This window comes from Zootoca vivipara, chromosome 9, assembly GCF_965207765.1.
Source record: "Zootoca vivipara chromosome 9, rZooViv2.hap1.1, whole genome shotgun sequence".
Lineage (NCBI taxonomy): Eukaryota > Metazoa > Chordata > Lepidosauria > Squamata > Lacertidae > Zootoca > Zootoca vivipara.
This window is the reverse complement of record NC_142592.1, coordinates 37,416,446-37,439,708: the sequence shown is the minus strand read 5'-3', so window position 1 is coordinate 37,439,708 and position 23,263 is coordinate 37,416,446. Positions and strand designations below refer to the sequence as shown.

Genomic DNA, 23,263 nt, shown 5'->3' with positions numbered 1-23,263 from the left:
TGAATATGGTTTTGCTAACAAAAAGTCTAAGAATTATGGCTGACAAAAAATTAAAAACCATTTCCCATAAGCTCCTGCGAAGGGAAAGGGTCGTGGAGAAGTCTAGTTGCACCAGGAACTGATCTAACAATGGCAGATTGTTTGGCTCTGCCTATGAGTTCCAGTGGAAGGTGCTATCCCAATAATGTCTAGACGATTAGCATTCTGCAAAGGTAAGTTCTGCCTCACTAACCTTTTAAGCGTTCTTTTACCATTTCAACAAGCATGCAGATAGGAGTGATCTGGTAGGCACTGTATGCTTGGCTTTTCAAAGTGTCCACAGAGCTACAATTCCCAGCATCCTTAACTACAGTTCCCAGGATTCACTGGGGGAAGCCATGTGCTTAAAATATTTGGTGTGGATGTGTCCAAAGTATATCACCAAAGGCTTCTAATGAAATAAGGATCCATCGGATAAGAAAATGAATAGAAGCTCCAGTAGGAGGCAGCATCCCAGAGGATGTTGAATGCCCTCTGGGAGACAGTCAGAATGCCCCTCCCCTATCACATTTCTTATCAGGATCAGGGAGCAGACAGATGCTTTTTATACAGAAAAAATATGGGTAATCCAAAGCATGTGAGGCAGGCATGGCTTTAATGTTACATGTAATTTTACCCTGAATAGGGCAAGCATCTTAGGAACAACCTCTTTTGAAGTAGTTTTCAGCAACTACGTTGCTTTCTAACAATCATTAGTTTAGCTGCCTTTGTCAGAAAGAATAGTGGTCTCTTAAAATATAGTGCTCACATCAGGGTTACTCCCAAGTATGGGGGACTTTGGAAATATAACATATTGCCTGTATTACTATATGTTTTAGCAATTCGCCTACAGAAAAGGAAGAAGCAAATGGAAGATGGTTAAAATGTATGGTAAAAGGTAAAGGGACCCTTGACCATTAGGTCCAGTTGCAGACGACTCTGGGGTTGTGGCGCTCATCTCGCTTTATTGGCCGAGGGAGCCAGCGTACAGCTTCCGAGTCATGTGGCCACATGACTAAGCTGCTTCTGGCAAACCAGAGCAGCGCACGGAAACGCCATTTACCTTCCTGCGGGAGCAGTACCTATTTATCTACTTGCACTTTGACATGCTTTCGAACTGCTAGGTTGGCAGGAGCAGGGACTGAACAATGGGAGCTCACCTCGTCATGAGGATTCGAACCGCCGACCTTCTGATCGGCAAGCCCTAGGCTTTGTGGTTTAACCCACAGCGCCACCCGCATTCCGTAGGAAAGGTTAATTCTGCCTTGTAGTGAATGAAAATTACTGCAATTGCCATGTGCAGTTACACTTCATAACTTCACAGCATCACAAAATACAAATAAATGCCACACCCATTGATTGATTGATTGATTGATTCATTCATTCATTCATTCAGGAGTGCTTCCTGAATTATCAATTTTTATATACCGTGGTTTTTTTGTCAAGTGGCACCTTTGCCACAGTTCTCACTGAACTTGAATGCCTCTCTGTTTCACTTTCTAACCGAGAAGTCTTCACGGTTTGCATTAACATTTCAATTTGTAGCTTCAAATCAGACAGCTTTTCACGTACAGCAATAACACTAAAAAAAAAAGAAAGTTGTTAACACAATACAATTGCACTATCAATACCGTATAGGTACAAAGTAAAATATACTTCCTTGGGTAATATAAATAATTTCTTTACTAAGATGGTTTTCTTTGCTTTCCTTTATGCCTAAGCACAGCAGTGTTTTTGTATGGCACTGGTTGACAGAAATGGGGGGGGGGGGGAGCTGGTGACAAACAATCCAGAAGGCATGGACTGGACCTCTTGCTCACTGAACTTCTCAGAAGGAGGAGAATAAAAGGAGAAGGGAAGGGTTTGGAGGAGAATAAGTGGAAGGCAATATTTTAACACTTACTACCCAGAGCATGCACAAAAACACGTTCTTTCACATACAATATAACATGCAGCAAAATTAATACATTAAGTTACCTCTTCAGTGGGATCCACAAATAACCACAATACACATTGGCTGAATTGAAAGACTTGATGTTGGTAATTTTGACTGCTTTTGTATTATAAGCATAGATAAACAAAACCTACACAAAGGAAGGAAAGATATATAATAGAAATAGGTGTAGAAATAACACCTCGTTTAGATGTTTATTATCCTTGTAGAAATGACATCTAGATTAGTCCATAGATGGACACACTATATGTTTGTAAGCTAAAAACTAAAGAAAATGTACATATTTGTAGAATTAGTACCTAACTTTCCACCCAGCAGATTGCTTTGCTATACTTCTGGATGAATAACAGAATGTAGACAATCTTATCTAACTTATGAAGCTCCCTGCATCAAGCATCTTCTCTACTTTAGTTCTGTGGGTTGCATAAGACCAGGGGTCCCCAGACTTACCGGCGTTTGGGCCGGTTCCCACCGCATCGATCGCGCGGCGGGCCGGAGGGCGGGGGAGCGCGCGCCTGTGCGGGCCGGCGGGCGGGGGAGTGCGCGCACAGGCGCATGTGCACGGGCGCTTACTGGCGCGGCGGCGCGCTTCCAGGGTGGGAAAAGCGCCGAAAATCCGTTGTGCGCATGCGCGTGGGCCTCCCCCCAACCGGAAGTGCACCAGAAATGACTTCTTCTGGGTCGGGAGAGGCCCATACACATGCGCACAAAGGATTTTCGACGCTTTTTTCCCAACCCGGAAGAGCGCTGCCGCGCTGCGCGCCGTAAGAGCGGGCGGCGGGCGGCGGGGGTCGTCGCGGGCCGGATTGGCAGGCTAATTGGGCCGCATCCGGCCCCCGGGCCGTAGTCTGGGGACCCCTGCATAAGACACACCTTTCCACATAGGCCTTTGGATCCTTGTGAGAGTGTGAACAGTTTGATTTACTTTAACAGTCTGCTAGAAGTATCTTCTTGTGTTGGGTTTACTATATAACTAATTCAGCAGAAGACCAATCCTTAACCAAGGGGATGAGATAAACTAAAGACTCCCACATTTACTTAAATTGGTTTAGCCTTTTTTTGTATTTTCTAAATCAATCAGTGTTTGATTTAATTAGAAAGGAATGCAGCATCAGGCACAACCCACAGCTTTACTTTACTCCATGTAAGGAGTTCATGCTTTATGTTCAAAGAGACCACCAATTTTGTAATCTTACCATAGTTTCCCCTTCTTTCAATGACCTTTCCAAAGATGGAAGGTACCACTGCACACAGAGTTCCCTGATGGGAGTACTGGTTGCCTTGTTGTCTGAATGAATGTCCATCTCAGAGCTACTAGCGAGGCTGGCAGGTAATTTCCATGATGTTTGTTTTTTGGTTAAGAGTGCTCCTGATTGAGACTAAAATTATAATAATTAAGCATAAGTTTATCTTTGTTCTAGTTTTCCCACCAATATAAAACTCATTTGAAAAACCATACACATTTGTTTATTCAGAAGAAGCCAAGCAAAAATTCCACAATATGTCTGATTTCTGAAGAGCTTTCCTCATGGCAGGTAAATGAATGGGCCTGTTCTGAGTATCACCAATGCTGGTAATCACTCGTGGTTTTTATTATTCTGTATTAATTTGATTGTAAGATGCCTTTAATATTTCATAGGAAGGGGCGATAAATACAGAATGTAAATGCTTAAAAATACATTTTAAGTACTATTAACAAATTACCTTTCCAAGCACAGTCATACTATAGCAAGGTTTTTCAAAACCATATAGCTGTTTCGGAGGTTCTTGAAGGCAGCAGCCAGAATATATAAGCAGATGGGTTTTTAAGAATGAATGCAATTCTGCTAAACGCAGGGTAACTGTTGTGTCAAACACTGAAGTGAACAGCACATCTTCTTTAGCAAATAAGCCTGCACCTGCTTTTGGAACAGCTGTGACGAGAAGATAATTCATGACTATTTCTACTCCAATTCATAATACACATGCATTATAAACTCTAAACAAATGAATCATGGTCTTATTATTCGTAGTATCATTTTTATCTCTCTGCAATAATCATTTCTCCACTTTGCATCATTTTCTTTCTTAAGCTGTGGACCAAATGATGTCAAACAAGCAAGCCATTGTTCGTTTCTGTATGTCTCAAACATCCATATTGCTATATGCAGCAACCATCACCACTACTGTACTACTATTCATTGTTTTCTGAACCAGAACATTTCAGATATCACTAGTTCGTACGTACTAACTAACTCCAGTGAAAAAGTTTGTCATATAGATCTGTTATGAAATTAATATGGTTACTGGCAGGCTAGGCACCAGGCTTTCTGGAACCTTTAGTGAGGGAACTGTTCCACACTCCAGGCCTTTTAAGAATACTCACGTTTGGGGTGGGACCAGGCCTACTTTATCTTATAGGAACATCAAGAAGCTGCCTTACTCCAATTGAGACCATTGGTCCACCTAGTTCAGTAGTGTCTACCTCATAGCTGCCAAGTTTTCCCTTTTCTCGCGAGGAAGCCTATTCAGCATAATGGAATTTCCCTTTAAAAAAGGGAGAACTTGGCAGCTATGGTCTACATCAGGGGTAGACTGAGATGCCACTCCCACCATTACACTGTATAATATTAAAGAGATGGATGTAGGGTGACAGTCAATACTAAGGTAAAAGCAATTGTATACTCATTGGAATAATAGCATTACTTATATAGCTACATATTGCATTGTATTATAAGTGCCTTTTTCTTTCACTTTAGTGTTCCACTGAAATTTTTAAAAAAAATATTTATATTTTATATATAAATTTTATATATAAATTATATTTTAAAATACTATGATAAAAGCAATACAGAAATAATTCCAGAAAAAAAACAGGTGCCTGTGCACAGCACACTTTCTAAGACAATAAAGGTAAAGGTAAAGGAACCCCTGACCATTAGGTCCAGTCGTGACCGACTCTGGGGTTGCGCGCTCATCTCGCATTATTGGCCGAGGGAGCCGACGTATAGCTTCCAGGTCATGTGGCCAGCATGACAAAGCCGCTTCTGGCAAACCAGAGCAGCACATGGAAACGCCGTTTACCTTCCCGCTGTAGCGGTTCCTATTTATCTACTTGCATTTTGACGTGCTTTCGAACTGCTAGGTTGGCAGGAGCTGGGACCAAGCAACGGGAGCTCACCCCGTCACAGGGATTCGAACCGCCGACCTTCTGATCAGCAAGCCCTAGGCTCAGTGGTTTAACCACAGCGCCACCTGGGTCCCAATAATCTAAGACAATAGTGTTCCTAAAAAGAAATACTTCTTACCAAGCATGGGGCTCAAGTTCAATTGTCTGGTTAAGTAAGTATTGTAGCGAATTACATGGACCCAGGGTATCTTCAATTTCCACTGAACGTCTTCAGGGGGAGCGCTCTCAGCTCCATCACTTTCTGCTTTATCTTCATGTGGCAAAGTCATCACAGGAACTTTGAAGCAAACGTCATATCCTTCTGGAAAGCAAAATACATGTTCATACAATTCTAGCTCTCAATAATATACACAAAAAAATTGACACCAATTAGTTGTTGTTTTTTAAGTTCCACATTGTGCACAGTTTAGCATAAAATAAATTGAAACCAACTGTAAGTCAATGGAGCCCCATCAAGACATTTCTAATTATTGTGGGTTTATTGTTGATTATTACTTAATTAACAACAGTGCAATCAGTGTGCATGGAACAAAAAATCATCTAAATATTTCAATATAAAGATATATGATGGGGAGGAATCTGGTTTCCCTTCAAATTTTAACACCATGATCAATATCTATTTCTAAGTCTAATACCAATTTTAAGTGGTGAAATATTTGGTCTTAGTAGCCTTTTATAACAATCCCATATTTTAAACCAGTTGAAAATTATAAAAAATTCTCATTTGATTTGTTTTATTTATATTATATACCCATTGTACTTTAGATCTTTTCTGAAGTTTGATAATCCATTAATTACTACACTCTGCAATGTAATAGCACTCCTAAACCAATGATGGATTTGTATGGGTCAGTTTTACCTGTAGGAATGCATCAAAACGTAATGAAACCCCTAATTACTTTTCTTCCATTGGCTAATGACCCTGAGAATTTTTTTGCTTTTCCTTGTAATAAGTGATTTGGCAATCTATGTTCCAGCTGATTACTTTAATCCACTCTGCACATGTCTTGGAGCAGATATTTGTTTGCTCGTGTTCTCTCTGTGTCAAGCTCTACTCAGCTGTGTGTTCATTTCAACCCCTATACTGGGATTGTTTTATTCCTCCTCCTAACTGCAGCTGAAACCAGAAATAGAGCTAAAAGGTGCTAATTTATGAACTGACCACTCACAGATTAGGGCACAGGACGCTGTGCCAAAAGAGGCACAAAAACACTCAGCAGTAGCTGGTAGCTGGTGCATCCTACCTTTAACTAGGCACTGGTTTACACATTACACACCTTGACATTTCACTGACATGTAGTACTCTATACCTCACAACCTGAGATACGGGTGGTGAGCTTATTGACTATCACTTGGCTTAACAGTACCATGTTGCCACATGGCATGCACACAGGAAACACACCTGCCCGTTCTGGGACATTTTACTATCCAGCCTGCCTCCTCTGCTTGGTCCCCGATTGAACGGAGGGGGCAGGTTGGAGAGACATTTTGCAGCAGTCTGGTGTGATGCCTGTGTGCTCATCTACAGGGAGAGAGAAAAACAGTCCTGCTATTTATTTTGGCATTTGTACCTTACTTTTGTATGCTAACTCGTACTTAATGTCTTATGGAGTATGGTGATCCCTTTTTGTGCAGGTGTTGTTCTGGTGGTATATATTAAACTAGATATTTTTAAAACACACCAGCCAAATTTACCATCTTCATATGACTTTTTTCAGTCACTCTATAACATACATTCTGTAGAATAACACAAGGCTAACAGACAAATACCAGACAAAAAGTCCTTGTAGGAAGAACTGAGGTCCAGCAGAGCAAATTCCGGCATGTTTTGTTGTGCTCTCTGTCTCATGTTATACAATTTAACAGGCTTCTTTCCAATTAATTGCTGTGAAGTCAGAATAGCTTCACTGACCTAGAATCAAGATGTATTTGTTCAGATTTAACTCATTGTAATATGTACTAGTTTTAAAACTGTAAACCAGAAAATTAGCAGTAAAAGTAAAACACAATATATATAAAATATAAGCAGTAAAACACAATATATAGAAAATATAAGTGGCTGTAGAAATTCCCTATGTTATTTTGACTTATGCTATATAACTGTCACTGATAATTTAATTACTACACAAGCAATTTCAAATCAGACTTATCTACCTACATTGCACAGGTGCCTAACTACATGACAGACAGGCATGCATAAGGCACTTAACCAAAAGCAAGCAATGCAACTGTAGGGTGATTTTGTTCCTTCTTTACTGCCTTTAACCTCCTAGGTGCATTTGCACGAGAATAAAACTTCTCAATCTAGGCCCATTCAGTGTTTTAATCTGCTAACGGCTATTTCCATTACTGCCACCACCAAAGCCTTATGGCATTCTAGTAGGTATGGGAAATAACTGCTTCTGGGTTCCCTGTAATTTTCATGAATAAATTGATTTTTATATGCACGTTACCTTAGTATGTGCATTTTTCTACTCATTGCTTGGCTGGAGAACTGCATTTCAAAATTCAGAAAAGTGCAAATTTTGAGGATTCACTACGAGTTAAGGAGATCCACCTTTAAACTGAACTCCTCCCTCCCAAGGAGCCATGAGATACTTAAAAATTTAAGTCCCCTCACTCATTTATAATTACAATTTGAAATCAGCATTAATGGTCATATTACTGAAATTAATTGTTCCTCTTGCTCAAGTTTTTGCCATTTTCCAAAAATACAAAAGATATTGACTAATAGTGAAAGAACAGAGGATTACACTGAAAATTGTTAAGTGTTGCCATCATCACCCTGTCATTCTCCCTTCCTATAATGTAAACTGTAGAATGTTTGGTTTTTTTCTCTGCAGGAGGTCAAATTAATAATTATTAAATCAATATAAGTAAGATTACAAAAATAAGCCCCAAACCTGTGCAGCAGCTCGAATTGCAATCCAGGCCTGCACCCTGTACATTTCCAGGGCTGTAATTTCCTCCGAACTAACACGATGTCTGCTGACAGCCTAAATTTAACACAAGTTCCAATTTAGTTTTGTGGGGAGGGGAAATCAATATATTATGGGAAATCACCCATTCACATTTTTAAACAACACAATCTACTGTAAAAACTTTTTGAAAGTCATGAAGAAAAAATAATTCTTATTTCTTTACAGTGCTGTCCTATGCATGTTGACTCCAAAGTAAACCCCAATGAGTGCAATGGGAATTACTCCCAGGGAAGGAACGCGGGTGGCACTGTGGTCTAAACCACAGAGTCTAGGGCTTGCTGATCAGAAGGTAGGCGGTTCGAATCCCCATGACGGAGTGAACTCCCGTTGTTCAGTCCCAGCTCCTGCCCACCTAGCAGTTCAAAAGCATGTCAAAGTGCAAGTAGATAAATAGGTACCACTCCGGCGGGAAGGTAAATGGCCAGAAGCAGCTTAGTCATGCTGGCCACATGACCCGGAAGCTGTACGCCAGCTCCCTCGGCCAGTAAAGCAAGATGAGCACTGCAACCCCAGAGTCATCCACGACTGGACCTAACAGTCAGGGGTACCTTTACCTTTAAGTGGATATAAGATCTTACAATGCAGCCTCTTTATCTTGAATGAAATAGCTATTTTGATGGCTTGTTTTGGAGGTATAAACTTGGTACAGCAACCAGGGGTCACACATAGCTGTCATAGTTTATTGGGAATAAATGTTTGACAAATTCATGCAAAAGAAAAAGCTTGATCTATCCCCACTTACCTGGGAACAAGCCTCATTAAATTCAATAGAACTTACTTTGATATGGTTAGAGCGCTGTCAATGGCCATGTTCAGGCATTTTTTGTGAACTAAAGCTACTGTATGCACATGCCTTTAGTCTAAGACAAATGGTACATACCCTTGGTTTAAATGTTCTTCCCTTCAGTGAACCAGAAGTTGGAGATTCCTCCTTGTTTGTAATTAAATAAAAATATAGCAATGCTACCTCCATGTATGATTTTTTTATCAATCTGCAAAGCAAACAAACAAACCCACAAAGCTTGTAACATAACTTTACACAAATCATTATAGAAACAAAGTGGCTAGGCTGTGCTCTGGCAACAAGCAAATGGAAGCCGGGGCATGACATTTTGCATGTTACCACAATGCAGGGCAAACATCCACACAATGCACTTCAATGTATCCACACTACAGTAAATGTAATCTTATGTTGGATTCCCCCCTCCCTTTACTGCATTATCAGTGGATTAGGAAAATCCAAATAAAAAGGAGGGCAAGTGAGGACTGCCACTTGGATGAGGACAGTGGCACATGGATGAAGGGGGGGGAAGCACACCTGTGACACATGAAATCCACTTTAAGCTGCTGTGTGTACACACCCTTCCATCCAAGAAACATGTATAGAATTGCACCTTACATTCCATTTAGTTCATTCATAAACCTTCTTTAGATTTGCACATAGCATGCCAAGCACTTAAAAGATGTACCCTTGCTATGTTGGGAAATTGTCTGTGTGTTTGGGGGGAAATCCAGACATTCAGATCATTAACCAACAACTAAAAAAAACCATACTTTTCTGAGACCACATCTCAGCAATGCACATAAGGGCTGCAGATGTGCATTAGAGCTGGTGAATCAGAAACACGTTTTACAAGTTGCACTGTAGAAAAAGGCATTCGTCCTTGGCATCCTTACTTGGGGGTAAGTACTGTTGAAACCGCTTTGAGGGGTTTTTCCTACAATCAAGTGGTATATAAATTTTATAAAATAAATAAGAGGCCTGGCTTCTAAGTAAGAATGGGCAGGGGGGCGGGATATCTGTTAGCCTTTATTTTACTAGAAAAGGACAATAAAGACACCAATTCAAAACCACAGGTAAAAGAATTTGAACAGTTGCTTACCCAAAATTTTGGTAACTACCAAGACTTAACTTTATGGCATCCAGCAAACTCTCAACAGCTACTGTTGATTTATTAACACCCATACAATCAATTTGTCGTTCTATCTTCCCTAAATAGAAAAAAAGACACAGAAATTAATCTGACAAGCTAATGCAGAAAATGCTCAATAGCAGTGTTTTGCAACCAGGCGGCATATGAAGATATAGGGGGGGGGGGTGTCCTTTAAAAAAAGAATATAATGCTCTCTAAGGGCCCTAGATACTACGTGCACAACACAGGCATGGAAAAACTCTGGTGATATGAGCTGCATATTACCTTTCCGAAAAAGAAGTTCTGCTTCCAGATCAAACTCTCGTCTCACTGAAGCAGCACATAGGTCCAGTGCTGTTTCTGTATGCTGGAGGGCTTTTACCCATTGGAACTCAGATTGTGGTTTAGACATGCACGATAATTCTAGGGTCAATGTATGTGCTAGAAATCAAGAAACAGAAATCAAGAAATACTTGCAAGAAAGTGTTACCCAATGAAGAACAAAAATAAAATATTGTGAAAAATAAAATACATTCTTTTCTTTAAAAAAAATTAAGAGCAAAAAAATTATGTCCTAGTAGCTGACAAGATAAATTAAACATGCTGTGAATGTCACTATATATATATATCTCAATATTTTGAGATATCTCACATGATTAGCACTAAATTGACTGCAGATATATTTATAGTTCTATATGTGAGCATATGCTGGGCAGCTGAAAAAGGCAAGTTTTAATAAGTGCAATATTTAGATGAAAACGAACCAATAAACCTTACTACAATTTCTCATTTGAAGAGCAGTAATCCTAGACATCCTAGACTAAACTGTGACAGCCAACAAAAACAGAACTGTATATATTCCTAAACAAGTCTCATTATTTGAGTATAGCCAACAATAACTATAGTTTAAACTCTTGCTTTACAATTTATATTTTTAGTATCTTTCCATTACAGATTCCAGCAAAAATATTTATGTATTTAAAGTTGTGATTAACATAACTGAAAGATATTGTAGTACTTAGATATCAGATGTGCTTTATGAATAATAAAATATTTTGTGAGACACTTAAATTTCCTTACCAATTCTCAGTTTGACTTTTGCCAGTAATCTGATATGTGGCAGGTATATATTTTTCAAAGGCTCCAGTAGAGTTATCAGTGTAGGATCAGCTGTAGGTTTTTCAATTAATTGTCCCAAAATATATAACTGTTGAAAAGTGTGATTTAGTAATGAAAATTTGCTACTCCCATTACTCTTATACAAACAGATCCCTGCAACTGTCACTGTTATTAGGTCTTTTGCATTCAGAGATTTCAGAGTTGTTAAGGATTGTGCTGCTGGAGCAAATGCTCCATTCATGTCAGGAATGGGTGTCAGGAGCAGGTCAGCATTAACTCACATAGCATCAAAGAAGCTAACTCTTTCTTCAAAGAAAAAGATAGCTCAGGAGGCCAGGCCTAGTGAGCAAAGCAACTCTACCCAGTAGATCTTGTCCCAATGAGGCAGTTGTGACGACTGAAGGTCTCCACCAGGCATCCCCAAACTTCAGCCCTCCAGATGTTTTGGACTGCAATTCCCATCTTCCCCGACTACTGGTCCTGTTAGCTAGGGATCATGGGAGTTGTAGGCCAAAACATCTGGAGGGCCAGTTTGGGGATGCCTGGTCTCCACCTTCCCACAGTTCCCTAAGTCTCCTCCTCCACCAGGTTTTTCCCAAGCAATCTGAGACTTCGTCTTGCCTTTCTTTGCTCCACCCTCTTCATACTTCTTCTGGTTCTGGGAGACCAGGTTGGAGGGGAACTGGTCGTACCAGGAGGAGGAGGAGGAGGAGGAGGAGGAGGAGGAGGAGGAGGAGGAGGAGGAGTTTGGATTTGATATCCCGCTTTATCACTACCCGAAGGAGTCTCAAAGCGGCTAACAATCTCCTTTCCCCTCTCCCCCCCACAACAAACACCCTGTGAGGTAGGTGGGGCTGAGAGACTTCAAAGAAGTGTGACTAGCCCAAGGTCACCCAGCAGCTGCATGTGGAGGAGCGGAGACGCGAACCCGGTTCCCCAGATTACGAGTCTACCGCTCTTAACCACTACACCACACTGGCTCACCAGAAGAGGGAGACCCCCTGGCTTCTTCAGCAGCCTGCCTCATCTCTGCCTCCTGGCCCCCCTCCTCTCCAACTTCTGCCTCTGATTCTGGACTGCTCTCTGCCACAGGCTCTTCCTGCTCACTAAACCCTGTTACCTCTTCAGCTTCCAACACCTCCTCCTCCCAGTCTGCTCCCTCTTCCCCCTCTGACCACTCATTGCCATCCCACCACCAGTCTTCTTCCCTTGGGGGTTCCACAGCTGGTGCCCCCCACTACTCTTCTGCATCCAGCCAGTCTATGACAGTTCATTGCAAGCTAGTCAAGGAATACAGATTTAAGTCAGGGTGGAGAATCCTATGCGACAAACTGGACAATGATGTAAAATGAAGATTGTTGGGAACTCACAGGGCTTGCAAAGAGTCCTGGCTGGTGCTTTGAAGTGTTGCTGATCAGCAAGCTTGATGTCACCACCCATCAGCTGATAGTGACTTCAAGCCTGCTTTCCCACAGGAAGCTCAGGGACACAACCAATCCAACAGGCTTGAACTCACTGCCTATCAGCTGATGAGCAATGACTGCAAGCCTGCTTTCTGAAGGGAACAGCTGGGATCCAAAAATGTTGGATTCATACCAATAGCAGCCTTCTGTCATCTAAACTGAGCCTATTAAATCCCAGGAAACTGAGTCAAAATTGACTCCATTCTTTGCCCCATGGCATTTGACATTGCTTCCTACATGATCACATTATAAGAGCCAAGCTACACCTGACACTAAATGCATCTTGTATCTAATGTGCATGCATGGTGTAGAAATTTAACTCATTTCTCACCTGCTGTCATCCTAATGAATCTAATATTTTCATTGGGAAAGAGGAAATCCTTCATTGGGATTTTCCTCAGAACTATAGCAAGAGAAGAAAGAGCTAAATTCCCTCTCACACATACTCTGATCCCGCTGAATAACAAACACCCACCTCACATTTAATATCACACATAGTGTGGCACTAAACACAGCCGGAGTTGTTGTTTTTACCCCTAGAACTTCAGCATGGTCTTTCCATATTGCATGGACTATAGTCTCGTGTATACCTTTACACCATAATAAGACAGTAAACTTTATGACAAATTTAAACTAGCATTAAATCATCAGAATGCACTCACCTGTTGGACAACAATTGTGTGTGCCATAATTAATACATCCATTTGATCAGTTTTAGACGTATGATTATCTGAATCCTCCCCTGCTTGCGTTTTCATTATGTCAGTCAGCAGAAGCATACCCTGCACAAGTGTTAATGAAGCTGGTGGAGAAATCAGAGTCTTTTCTTCAAGTAACCTGATTATATTCTATAAAAACATAAGAAAATACATTCATGTGCAGTTACAGTGCATATTCGATTCTGTCCATCGCTCTCTAATAAACGTAGTTAATAGCTACGATTGTTATCTGTCTTCTTTACCGAAGCCAGTGGCAAAAGAAAGAATCTAGGGCTTTACATCCCTATATTCTAACAGCCTGGTCTAGAGGAGTGTTTCTCAAATGTTTCTCAAAACGGGGAGGAAACACAAACCAAGGAGATGCAGCAAAATTAAATGAAAATCTAGGATGTCATGGAAAGATAGGCTGGGAAGTCTTCATGTGATAGGACATGACTAGAGATGTTCTACGGTTGTAATAGACACCTACTATTCTATTAGATGTTGTACTAGATGTTTAAAAGAGGTGATAAGAAAAACTAGAATGACACAGCAAATGAAACAAATTTATGGAATGGAAAAATGCAAAAAATAAAATAAAAAACTCTATGGATCTAACTTAGTCATGTTTATTACTTTCAATGGGTCTATTCTGAATAACAACTAGTTGGACACCACACTTTATATCAAGACACTTAGCTAAAATAAATCCATGAATTGTGTTAGAATTAATGTTTTTTACACCAATTTTACTGAGAAAGAGTTCACAGATCAGTTTTGAGTCCAAACCTGTAAACAACACTTAATTTCAGCCACTGGTTTTCCTTCTTGCAGGCCAAGCATAACAGCTTGCATTGTAATTTCGGCAAGTGTCTCAACATCATTGAATTCCTCTGCTTCTGCTTGTACCTCACCAATCAGACGTGAGCACTCCTTCAATTCATTTTCTCAAATAAGTAGAAATACACCTCCATCAGTACACACATTATTTTTCCCAAACAGCAACACGTACAACTTTCCATTATCGTAATATTGACAAATGATAATGGGACATTTAATATGTTAATAATATAACATTTCAAGCATGCATATTAGCATCTATTGTTTTTTTACTCAAAGATATTGACAAACATAATCAAGATCCTGTGAGCATTGCATTGCCTTCACTGTAGTGATTTAGCGCAGATGTAGTGCTGCCTGATCTCCTAACCATGAATGTACTACGGTAAAAGGAAGGCTACATCAGTTTTTAGTAATGCAGCTTTATATACAGTGCTTGCAAGATGCAGCTGGAGCTGAGTGCTACCTAAGTAGGAAGAACCTTTTTAAACAATGTAATAATCACAGTAAAAGTGTTAAGGCAAGTAGGACAAAACATCTTGGTGAATTATGTTAAGGAATGCAGTTAATTCTCCATGAGTCAGCAGACAATTCATTCCTCAGAATGCAGCTGCAGGCATCCTGTGACTCTCTTATCTGTGTTACTGGGCAGATTTGGCAAGTAACTGTCTATAAAAGAGCTCAGGTTACAGCATGCCAAGTGGGCTGCGGTAGGAAATTGCAAGAAATTGTTGAAGGCTATCTGGTGGAACTGCAGATTCGAGTGAAGAATTTGTGAAGAGATTCTCTTTTCTGTGGTTAGCTGAACCACTTGACGGAGCTTCCACAGAGCATACACCCAACACTCCAACAAATTAACAGTAGTTTTAAGGTCAAATGCTACCTTTCATAGTTTCAATGCCTCGTGCCTGTGCTGTCATTGCAGTCACTAATGCCAAACGACATCTCAGCCATATATGTATATTCATATGTTTTCGTGCTGTTACATTGTGAAGCAGATTGGAATCTTCAACATAAATTAATTCACCATTTATCTAAAAGACATGGGAAAAATAAACTAACTGGGTGCATTGCTTAATTCTTCTGTTGTAGAATAATTTATCATTAACATACAGAAAAATGTAATCTAGTACATATATTGGGTTATTTATGAAAGCATTTGTTCTGCTTCTAGTTAAATGGGTTACAATACACGATATACATGTATTAATCTAAAAGGATCACATATGCTTTCCAAAGTTGACTATAAGGCACTTTTATTATTTTTTGCTCTGTGTGACTTATCATCACAAACTTGTCAAGATACTTTGACACATACCTCTATTATTCTCTCTGGTTTTTTTATTGAATCAAGTGATTTCTTGAAAATTGTTGCATCTTGAAGAAGTTTTATTGCAGAAAAGGCCAAAGCAGCACTGTGATAAGCAAACATATCATTAAACATTTAAGAAGTTTAAGTATTTCCTATTTTAAAGCAATAGTTCTGGTACCCACATCAGCTGCCATCAATTTAGTTTGTATTCATGGGAAAACATAGTATAAACCACAGGAGTTTTTAACAGAAATAGCCAATATTCTTCTGCTTTGTTGTTTGCCACCCTGGGTTCTTTAGGAGGAAGACTGAGAGAAATTTAATAAAATAAATTTAAAAAGTTGAATTTGATAGCATTTTGGTCACTGTTCACAATCAGTACATCAACAATTGGTTCATCATCACAAGATCCTGAGTGCTACTGTAGATTAAGTGCAGGATCACTGCCCTTCAGGTCAGTTCCATGACCAACTGTTCTAGGGCATAGTCATATAGTGTACTTTTTTGTCATGACTGGAACGTACTCTGGAGATGTCTACTGGCTCCTGGACCATGTCAGTAGCAACACCTAGGTCAGTAATGCTTTAACTTAATGTGACTGTGTGACAGCATCTTGTTACCTCCTGAATCCACCTTCCTCCACCCAGCCTTTAGCGAGCCACATGGATACCAAACTACCCACTCATTAGATTATAACCAGCACAGCATGTGTGTGTACTAATGGTCTCAACTTTTATTGAAAGCTAGCATTTCCAGACCACAGTCCCATTTTGGATAAAGTCAACTTTAAAAAAAATAAATGTTAACATAATGACACAGTTTTTCCCACTAGAATTTTTTTTAAAAAAATTAAGTGGAAACAACAAATGTGCTGCTGAAAACTGGATAATTATTTTTTACCTGAATGCTGTTTGAAGTCTTTGCTGAGCAATAGCTGCAAGCTGAAGTTTAGCTTCAATAACAGTCTCCAATTCTGAAGCTGAACATTCATAAAGCAATGTGCCATATTTATTTTGTATGATTTCAAGAACTGAACTAATCCTTTCTTCAGCTTCTGCCAATAAAATCCCCTAAATTAATAAATCATCATTACTGAACAGTTTACAAAGAACTAATAAGAAGTTCATGAAAAATCTTACTGCCTACTCTACATTGGAATCCACAAACTTGGAATGCTTCTGATACAACATTTAGGATATAACACCCTATATTTGAATCCTAGACATTCATTAAAATGCTTGAATATTATTAACAGTTCTACTGACTAGTTATACATTTGATTCTTTAAACACAATTGTCCTATACTTTGCACACATTTGTAGACCACAGTAGCCAATGCTGACAGACAGGGAGTAAATAATTATTTCTTACTTTGTATTTTATCTTTAGTAGGTTATAATTGAATACATATCACAAAAATCCATGAGATTTATCATCAGATATTAAGTTCTAGTCACCAGCTCCCAGTCCATTGCCTGGGAGCCAGTTTTGGTTGTGCTTTTATATGGGACTTTGTCTTGAAGAAGTGGAATGAAATAAAAATATATTTCAGCCTTGATCTACATTAATTCAGAGTATACTGAAGATCTGCCAGCTGAGGGGCTATAGCAGAGGTGAGGAACTGAATTCGACCAGAGGATGAGTGGTGTTGCTAAGTGTGTTCCTGATTCTTTCTCTGCAGCCCAAATTCATTGTCAGTTTGTTTTTTAATTTGGCACCTTTTCCTGCCACACAGAAAAAGGAACCAAATTCTAAAAGTGCCAACATTCGGCTGCAAAAAATCAGGAGCACACTTAAGGGTGTGTTCCCAATTCTTTCTTTGAAGGCATGGCTTGAATTCAAGCCAGAAATGCAAAGGAGATTCTTTCACAGGGCCAACACCTCTCTGCCTAAAGCTCTAATATACATCCTTACCTCAGAACTAGCCCACATTTAGGGGTGGCAGGACATGACTGGCAGGCAACTGACTAACCAGGCAGCTCCAAAGCTGCAGGAGCAGCCAGTCCCAACACCCAGCACCCCCCCAAAGGAAGCACCACCCAATACCAGTCCACATAACATGCACAGAAATCCTATGCCATGCCCACCAACTGAGAAACTGGAGCATTGGCCAAAGTATGTGTAAATTTGCTCCTGAGCAGTGCAATTATGGAGATATATATGTTCACATTTAAAACAACACTGTTACCTTTAGCACAGCCATATTTAAGTTATCTTTGTTTTTTTCAAGTTCCAAAATCATAAAACTTCTGTCCCGCTTTTCAGGTCCAGGCACAAAACCTTTGCAAAAAAATAAAATACACTGTCAAATTTGAGGCAATTAAACAAAACAAAGTAGCACAGAAAGTAGCCGGGTGCTCACCTGTGAGTTGTTCTTTTTGAGTTATCTCCTGTGCAACTCTAAAATGTATGGGCTATTATTAGTGCCATGTAATTTACTGGTTGACTGTTGGTGACTTTCAAAAAAATAGGGAAAATAGGGGAAAATAGGGAGAAGAGGATTGAAATCCGATGGATTATTTTAGGCCTTTCAAATCTAAAATGAGTTCCCCACCCATACCCCACATTTGTGAAGCAGAAATATTATTGAATGGATATCGCACTCTGTTGATACTTGTTCTGAAGCATTAAAATATGCTTTCTTCAATTCCATGGAAGGTGAGAGACTACTCCCTTTGGTATTGCAAAGGACTTGTTAATATAACCTCTGGAGATTTATGACCCTGAGGTAAATGGAGCCAAGACAATACTTTTTGTGAATTTAGTCATTCCTAGCAGAGAATTTAGTCCTAGCTGAGATAGTACAGGTTATCTAAAGGTTCTTCGTTTTTACGGTAATCAGAGTCACACAGTTCACTCTTCTTCATGGAAGAATCAGAAATCACAACACTTGATAAGCTGGCCCAGGTCATTTTAAGTGGAGCTGAACACTTCTGATAGATTCTGATGCAGAAGCACTGGAGGGAAAGTGCTTTTCCTTTTCGTTCTGGGTTGTGTTGGGTGGCAAGGCGGTAGACCACTCTTAGAGGTGTTTCTTCTTAATTCCTATAGGTATGAGCTCAAAGCCCATACATTCTGCCAGCATTACAGGAAATAACATGTAGAAGAATTCAAATAAAGTTGAAACTTTAATTATAAACACTTAAAAATGGTAAAAATTATGACCAGCCAAAGTTAAGCACATTTAGGTCATTTTATAGACTTTAGCAGTGCATGCACTTTCTAAACAAAATATTTTCTAGTAAGGAGAAGAAATATTATACTAAGCAAGGTAATAAAATCATTATAGAAACAACAAAAGCTTTATAACCCTTAAATGAGTGAAAATAAAATTCACACACACACACACACACATAGCATATAGTACATTTTATTGTTTGCCAGTACCTTTTTGGAAAGCATCGGTGTTTCTGCCTGCCTTTCTTAAGATTTCACTGTCCATACAATACATTGTTCTTATCACTTTTTCAGGAACACAGTTTAATGTTGTAGATAAGCAAATAATAAGATGCATTTTGACTAACATTAAGTTATCCATGATTCTTGGTTCACATTCTTCAGCCCAGGCTGAATGTACAGGCCTGTTAAATACATCTTCTAATGCCTTTGAAATAAAAAGGAAATTGCATTAAAAATATATGGACATGCTGCATTTTTTCCAAAACTTAATTTCGCAGCAACCTCACTCAGAAGCAAATAATTTAAACCTAACAAAGTCATACAAAAAAAATCAAATCAAAACTGCAGCTACTACTGAACCAAACTACATTATGGTGACTCCCAAATGTTGGAGTGTGAGTACTGCTACCATAATGTACTATACAGATATCAACATTGTTAAATATGTAACTCACCTATAGGGACATAACTACGCACTAGTGACAAACTGAATGCCCACAATATTAAAGTGACATTTAGCCAGTTACTTGACAAATTCTAAACTTGGTATCTCCCTCTTGAATTATACTGAGGATTCTTAAGCTGCAACTATCTTATAATAAATCCCCTAACTGTACTTTGGTGTGGTATGCCTTCCAATTCAGAAGTTTAAAAAAAAAAATATTCCAGTAGCACCTTAGAGACCAACTAAGTTTGTGATAGGTATGAGCTTTCGTGTGCATGCACACTTCTTCAGATATTCAGAAGCTGTCAATGGAAACTTGCAACATGTGGTGCCTATTGCGATGTACAAGGGGAAAGATGCAAACCCAGAAGCCTCTGTGGTGATGCATGGAACCTACTGAGTCAAATGCAGAACCTCATAGTGATAGCAGCATGAAAAGTTGCACTCATGACCTACACAAAATGACAGTACTCTCTAGTGTTTTGTGTAGCAATACAGAAGTCTCTGAAGTATCCTCTTAACCAACCAAGGTGGCAGTAAACTGGCAGATAGCCTGAGTGTAAAGATACCCAGAAAGAAGGCAGCACCCCTTCTCAGATTTAAAATCCAGCTTGGCTGTGCCATTCTGCTACATTGTATATGATTCTAGGATGCCCTCTCATTTAGCACTGGAAAGATTCAAGGTGCACAGGTATGTGAGAATGATGATGTCATTCCAAGGAGGATTCACTCCCAAACAGCTTGGCCAGGATATATCCAACTCCCTGGGCTAAATAAGTTGTCCTCAACAGCTTAGGCTGCAATCCTAACCATGTCTATTCAAAGGTTAAGTCCCACTGAATTCAATAGGGCTTACTCCCGGATAAGTGGAGTTAGGATTGCAGATTTAGAGCATAAAAGCTCTGCAGGATCAGGTCTATCTAGGATAGCGTTCTTTGTTCACTATGTCTTTGGGAAACCCACAAGCACAGCACCACTCTCCCAATCATGATCTCCAGCAACTGTTACTTAGAAGTACAGTATGCCAATTGATACTGGAGGCAATATAGCCATCATGACTAGAAGCTATACTACCTTGCGCTCCATGAATTTGTCTAGTCCCCCTTTATTGCTGGCCTTTAGACTTCAGTTAAACTTATTCATTCCCCAGAGACCCAATACTTTTGAGTGTTAGACTTCAATATTTATAACAGTTGTGCTTTAGATTTATTGTCTTCATGATATCTTGAAGTGTTTTGTAATGGTGCTTCATCCCGACTGGGACAAAGAATGGCACAGAAATCGAATAAATAAATACACCATCCAAGTTGGTGGCAATCACTACATCTTGTGTTAGAACATACTTTCCATTCCATATTATCTCCTGAACTAACAAAGGGAAAAAAAATGAATGTGCACCAATTCAAGTTGAGACTCAATCTGGTGTATGAATTAGATATACAAGCAATTTCTTACCTGTAGATTTGTATTTGTCAGGAGTGGTTGTGATGAATCAAAACTTGGAGAGACCTATATACATGTATAAATATATATATGAAGACAACAGGGGAATCAAGGGGAACACAAAAAACACCACAAAGGAAAAGGAAAAGCAGAATTAAAGAAAGTACAAGCTAGACATCTGACGAAAAGGGGAGAGCTGGGAGGAACAGACTGCTGCATCAGGCAGGAGGAAAAAACTGAGGGAATCGAGCCTACTTCCCAAAAGCCTTTGTTCCTCCCTAGCATCATGTGACGAGGACATTACACATCCCATTGGCTCCAGCGTCACACAATGTAAATTGGAGAGCTAACTAACCACTGAAATTCTAGAGGTTCTGTACTAATTCTAGTCAATACATTCTAATGGAGAAGGGAGGTTTTTTTTGAGATGAGAAATTCCTGTAATTCTAATAAATCTATTGTTCTATTGTCTCTTCCTAGTGTTTCCCTATTTTCCATTTTGTTTATTCTGCTTAATTAAAAGTTAAAGGACTATAATCCTAGTGAGCAATGACAAAACTGATTTGTCTTACTGATTTGTCTTACTCCTTGTCTTTGTGGCAACAATTCTTTAACAGGAGGTTAACAGTTTACTGGTGGCTCGATTACATGTGCTGATCTTTACAAGAAAGTATTAGGAGTTCAGGATGTCTCCTCCATGCCTTTCAGGACATGTTTAAGATAAGACTAGTATCAGGGTCAAGAAAAATCATAATGGGTATCTCTTTTCATATTAAGTTATGCCAACCTTTACTCATGACATGATCTACAGTAATAAACCATAGAAAAAATTCATATTGACACACATCTATTCATAACTATGCTTAGCAATCAGATCATTATTTCTTTTATTTCAGCTCTCCAACTGATTGTTGCTATGGCAGATCCCTGTGGTTAAGGTTAAATAACCCTTTCATCCAGGGTGTGAAACTATTTTAAAAAGCTGGAAGAATCAAAAGCACGCGAGACTAAGCTCTCCCCTGGAAAGGGAATCCTAGCAAGTCCTTTCTAAAAGACTCTGCAAAGAACTCACGGTGAAGCTTCAGTGTAAGGGAGAATGTATTTCCTGACATATTAGGGTATGAAATCAAGTTTTTAAAAAATTTACCGGGAGTCTTGGAACAAGCTTATAGAATGGAGGTAGCTTCCAGGGGACTTTCTCTCCACGGTTGAGAATGCATAGTTCATAGAAGGCATCAGAATAAAATCCTAAATCTGTAAGTACTTTGATCTTTTTAAAGAAAAGGTTAGTATTACACTAAATGTCCACAATAGTGACAGCTCTACATACAAAGATTCATACACAACCAAATCAGCTTTTGTAAGGGAAATGCTATAGCTTCCAGTGACAGCTCTACATACAAAGATTCATACACAACCAAATCAGCTTTTGTGAGAGAAGTGCTATAGCTTCCAGTGGGTATACAGAGCCAGTAGTGCAATTCATTTTGTGAATTGCAGGGTTTGGATCTTAATTTTTTTTATTGATGATGCAGTTCCTTCTCACACTTGCACATCCCCAGCTCTCAGAAGGATATGATGCTAGCTCCTTAACTGCATCCAAGCTGTCCCTTCCAATGTTACTGGAGACATATGGGACACCACTTAGGTAGCATAAAAAAGAAGAGGCTATTTTGGGTTTTTCTTGTAAAAGGGATTTCTATGCATGCAAACAGGAGGTGTCATGGAATCATCCTGCAGGACAGGGTGCCCCCTCCCTTTGGATGCCTGGTTTTGTTTCAACTACTCATGATGCAATTTGCACCAGCATTTTCTCCTTACATTTATCATTCATGATTTTCGGTAGAGAGTGTTATTGGGGTTTTTTTGGTTGGCTGTCACTGTTCTCTGTTTGCCCTTTCTTGGTTTGTCATAATCGAAAACATAGAAGGGAGGGACTTTTGAAGATTTTATTTGGAGCAGCAATTTTGCCTTCAACAATGAGGTGGAACTCAGCTAGGACTGAGGCCATCTTTACATGCACAGAGATGACAGGTGCCAGGCTAGAAGTCAAGCCCTAAGACCTGGATACCTTGCTCCCTAATCAAAAATGTGAGGGCTGAAGGAAGGATTGTGCTAAGGGAAAATCTTGTGGACAGGGATACAGATGTTGTTGTTGTTGTTGTTATCATTATTACCCAGGCTTCACCCCAAGGTCCCAAGGCAGGTTACAACAATTAAAACACAGTATTAAAAACAGTTTAAAACAGCTTAAAATAAGGTAGGTCATAAGAATATACACCTCAAGCACCACAAGCTTGAGAGAATCTAATTTCCCATTAAACACACACACACACACACACACACACACACACACACACACAGAAGCAGACTGCCAACCTTAAAATAACATTTTGAGCACCCTTGGAACCTTCATATTTGAGGATAAAAAGTTGTTTCATTTCACCAAAAAGCAGCTCATTTCCTCCAATTAGTTATAAATTATTATTCTCCAATGAAAGAAATTCAG

The 23,263-nt window shown here is 39.4% G+C and overlaps 1 protein-coding gene across 3 annotated transcripts in view; it reads right to left on the bottom strand.

The window, feature by feature from the left end:
- Nucleotides 1-23,263, bottom strand: part of CFAP54 (cilia and flagella associated protein 54) — a 103,712-nt gene that overhangs the window by 3,547 nt on the left and 76,902 nt on the right. For 2 of the 3 annotated variants that reach the window (XM_035127119.3, XM_060279711.2), the window contains 20 exons: nt 21,902-22,024; nt 20,767-20,820; nt 18,855-19,071; nt 17,656-17,747; nt 16,368-16,537; nt 15,474-15,570; nt 15,039-15,189; nt 14,105-14,262; nt 13,280-13,465; nt 11,116-11,242; nt 10,321-10,476; nt 10,006-10,114; nt 9,003-9,114; nt 8,045-8,137; nt 6,912-7,053; nt 5,260-5,442; nt 3,677-3,885; nt 3,169-3,351; nt 1,996-2,102; nt 1,447-1,600 (listed from right to left, as the gene is read on the bottom strand). In XM_035127119.3, the coding sequence (XP_034983010.3) occupies nt 1,447-1,600; nt 1,996-2,102; nt 3,169-3,351; nt 3,677-3,885; nt 5,260-5,442; nt 6,912-7,053; nt 8,045-8,137; nt 9,003-9,114; nt 10,006-10,114; nt 10,321-10,476; nt 11,116-11,242; nt 13,280-13,465; nt 14,105-14,262; nt 15,039-15,189; nt 15,474-15,570; nt 16,368-16,537; nt 17,656-17,747; nt 18,855-19,071; nt 20,767-20,820; nt 21,902-22,024 (2,823 nt within the window). The remainder of the gene's footprint in view (nt 1-1,446; nt 1,601-1,995; nt 2,103-3,168; nt 3,352-3,676; nt 3,886-5,259; nt 5,443-6,911; nt 7,054-8,044; nt 8,138-9,002; nt 9,115-10,005; nt 10,115-10,320; nt 10,477-11,115; nt 11,243-13,279; nt 13,466-14,104; nt 14,263-15,038; nt 15,190-15,473; nt 15,571-16,367; nt 16,538-17,655; nt 17,748-18,854; nt 19,072-20,766; nt 20,821-21,901; nt 22,025-23,263) is intronic. The other variant, XR_015945835.1, reaches the window with a different exon arrangement.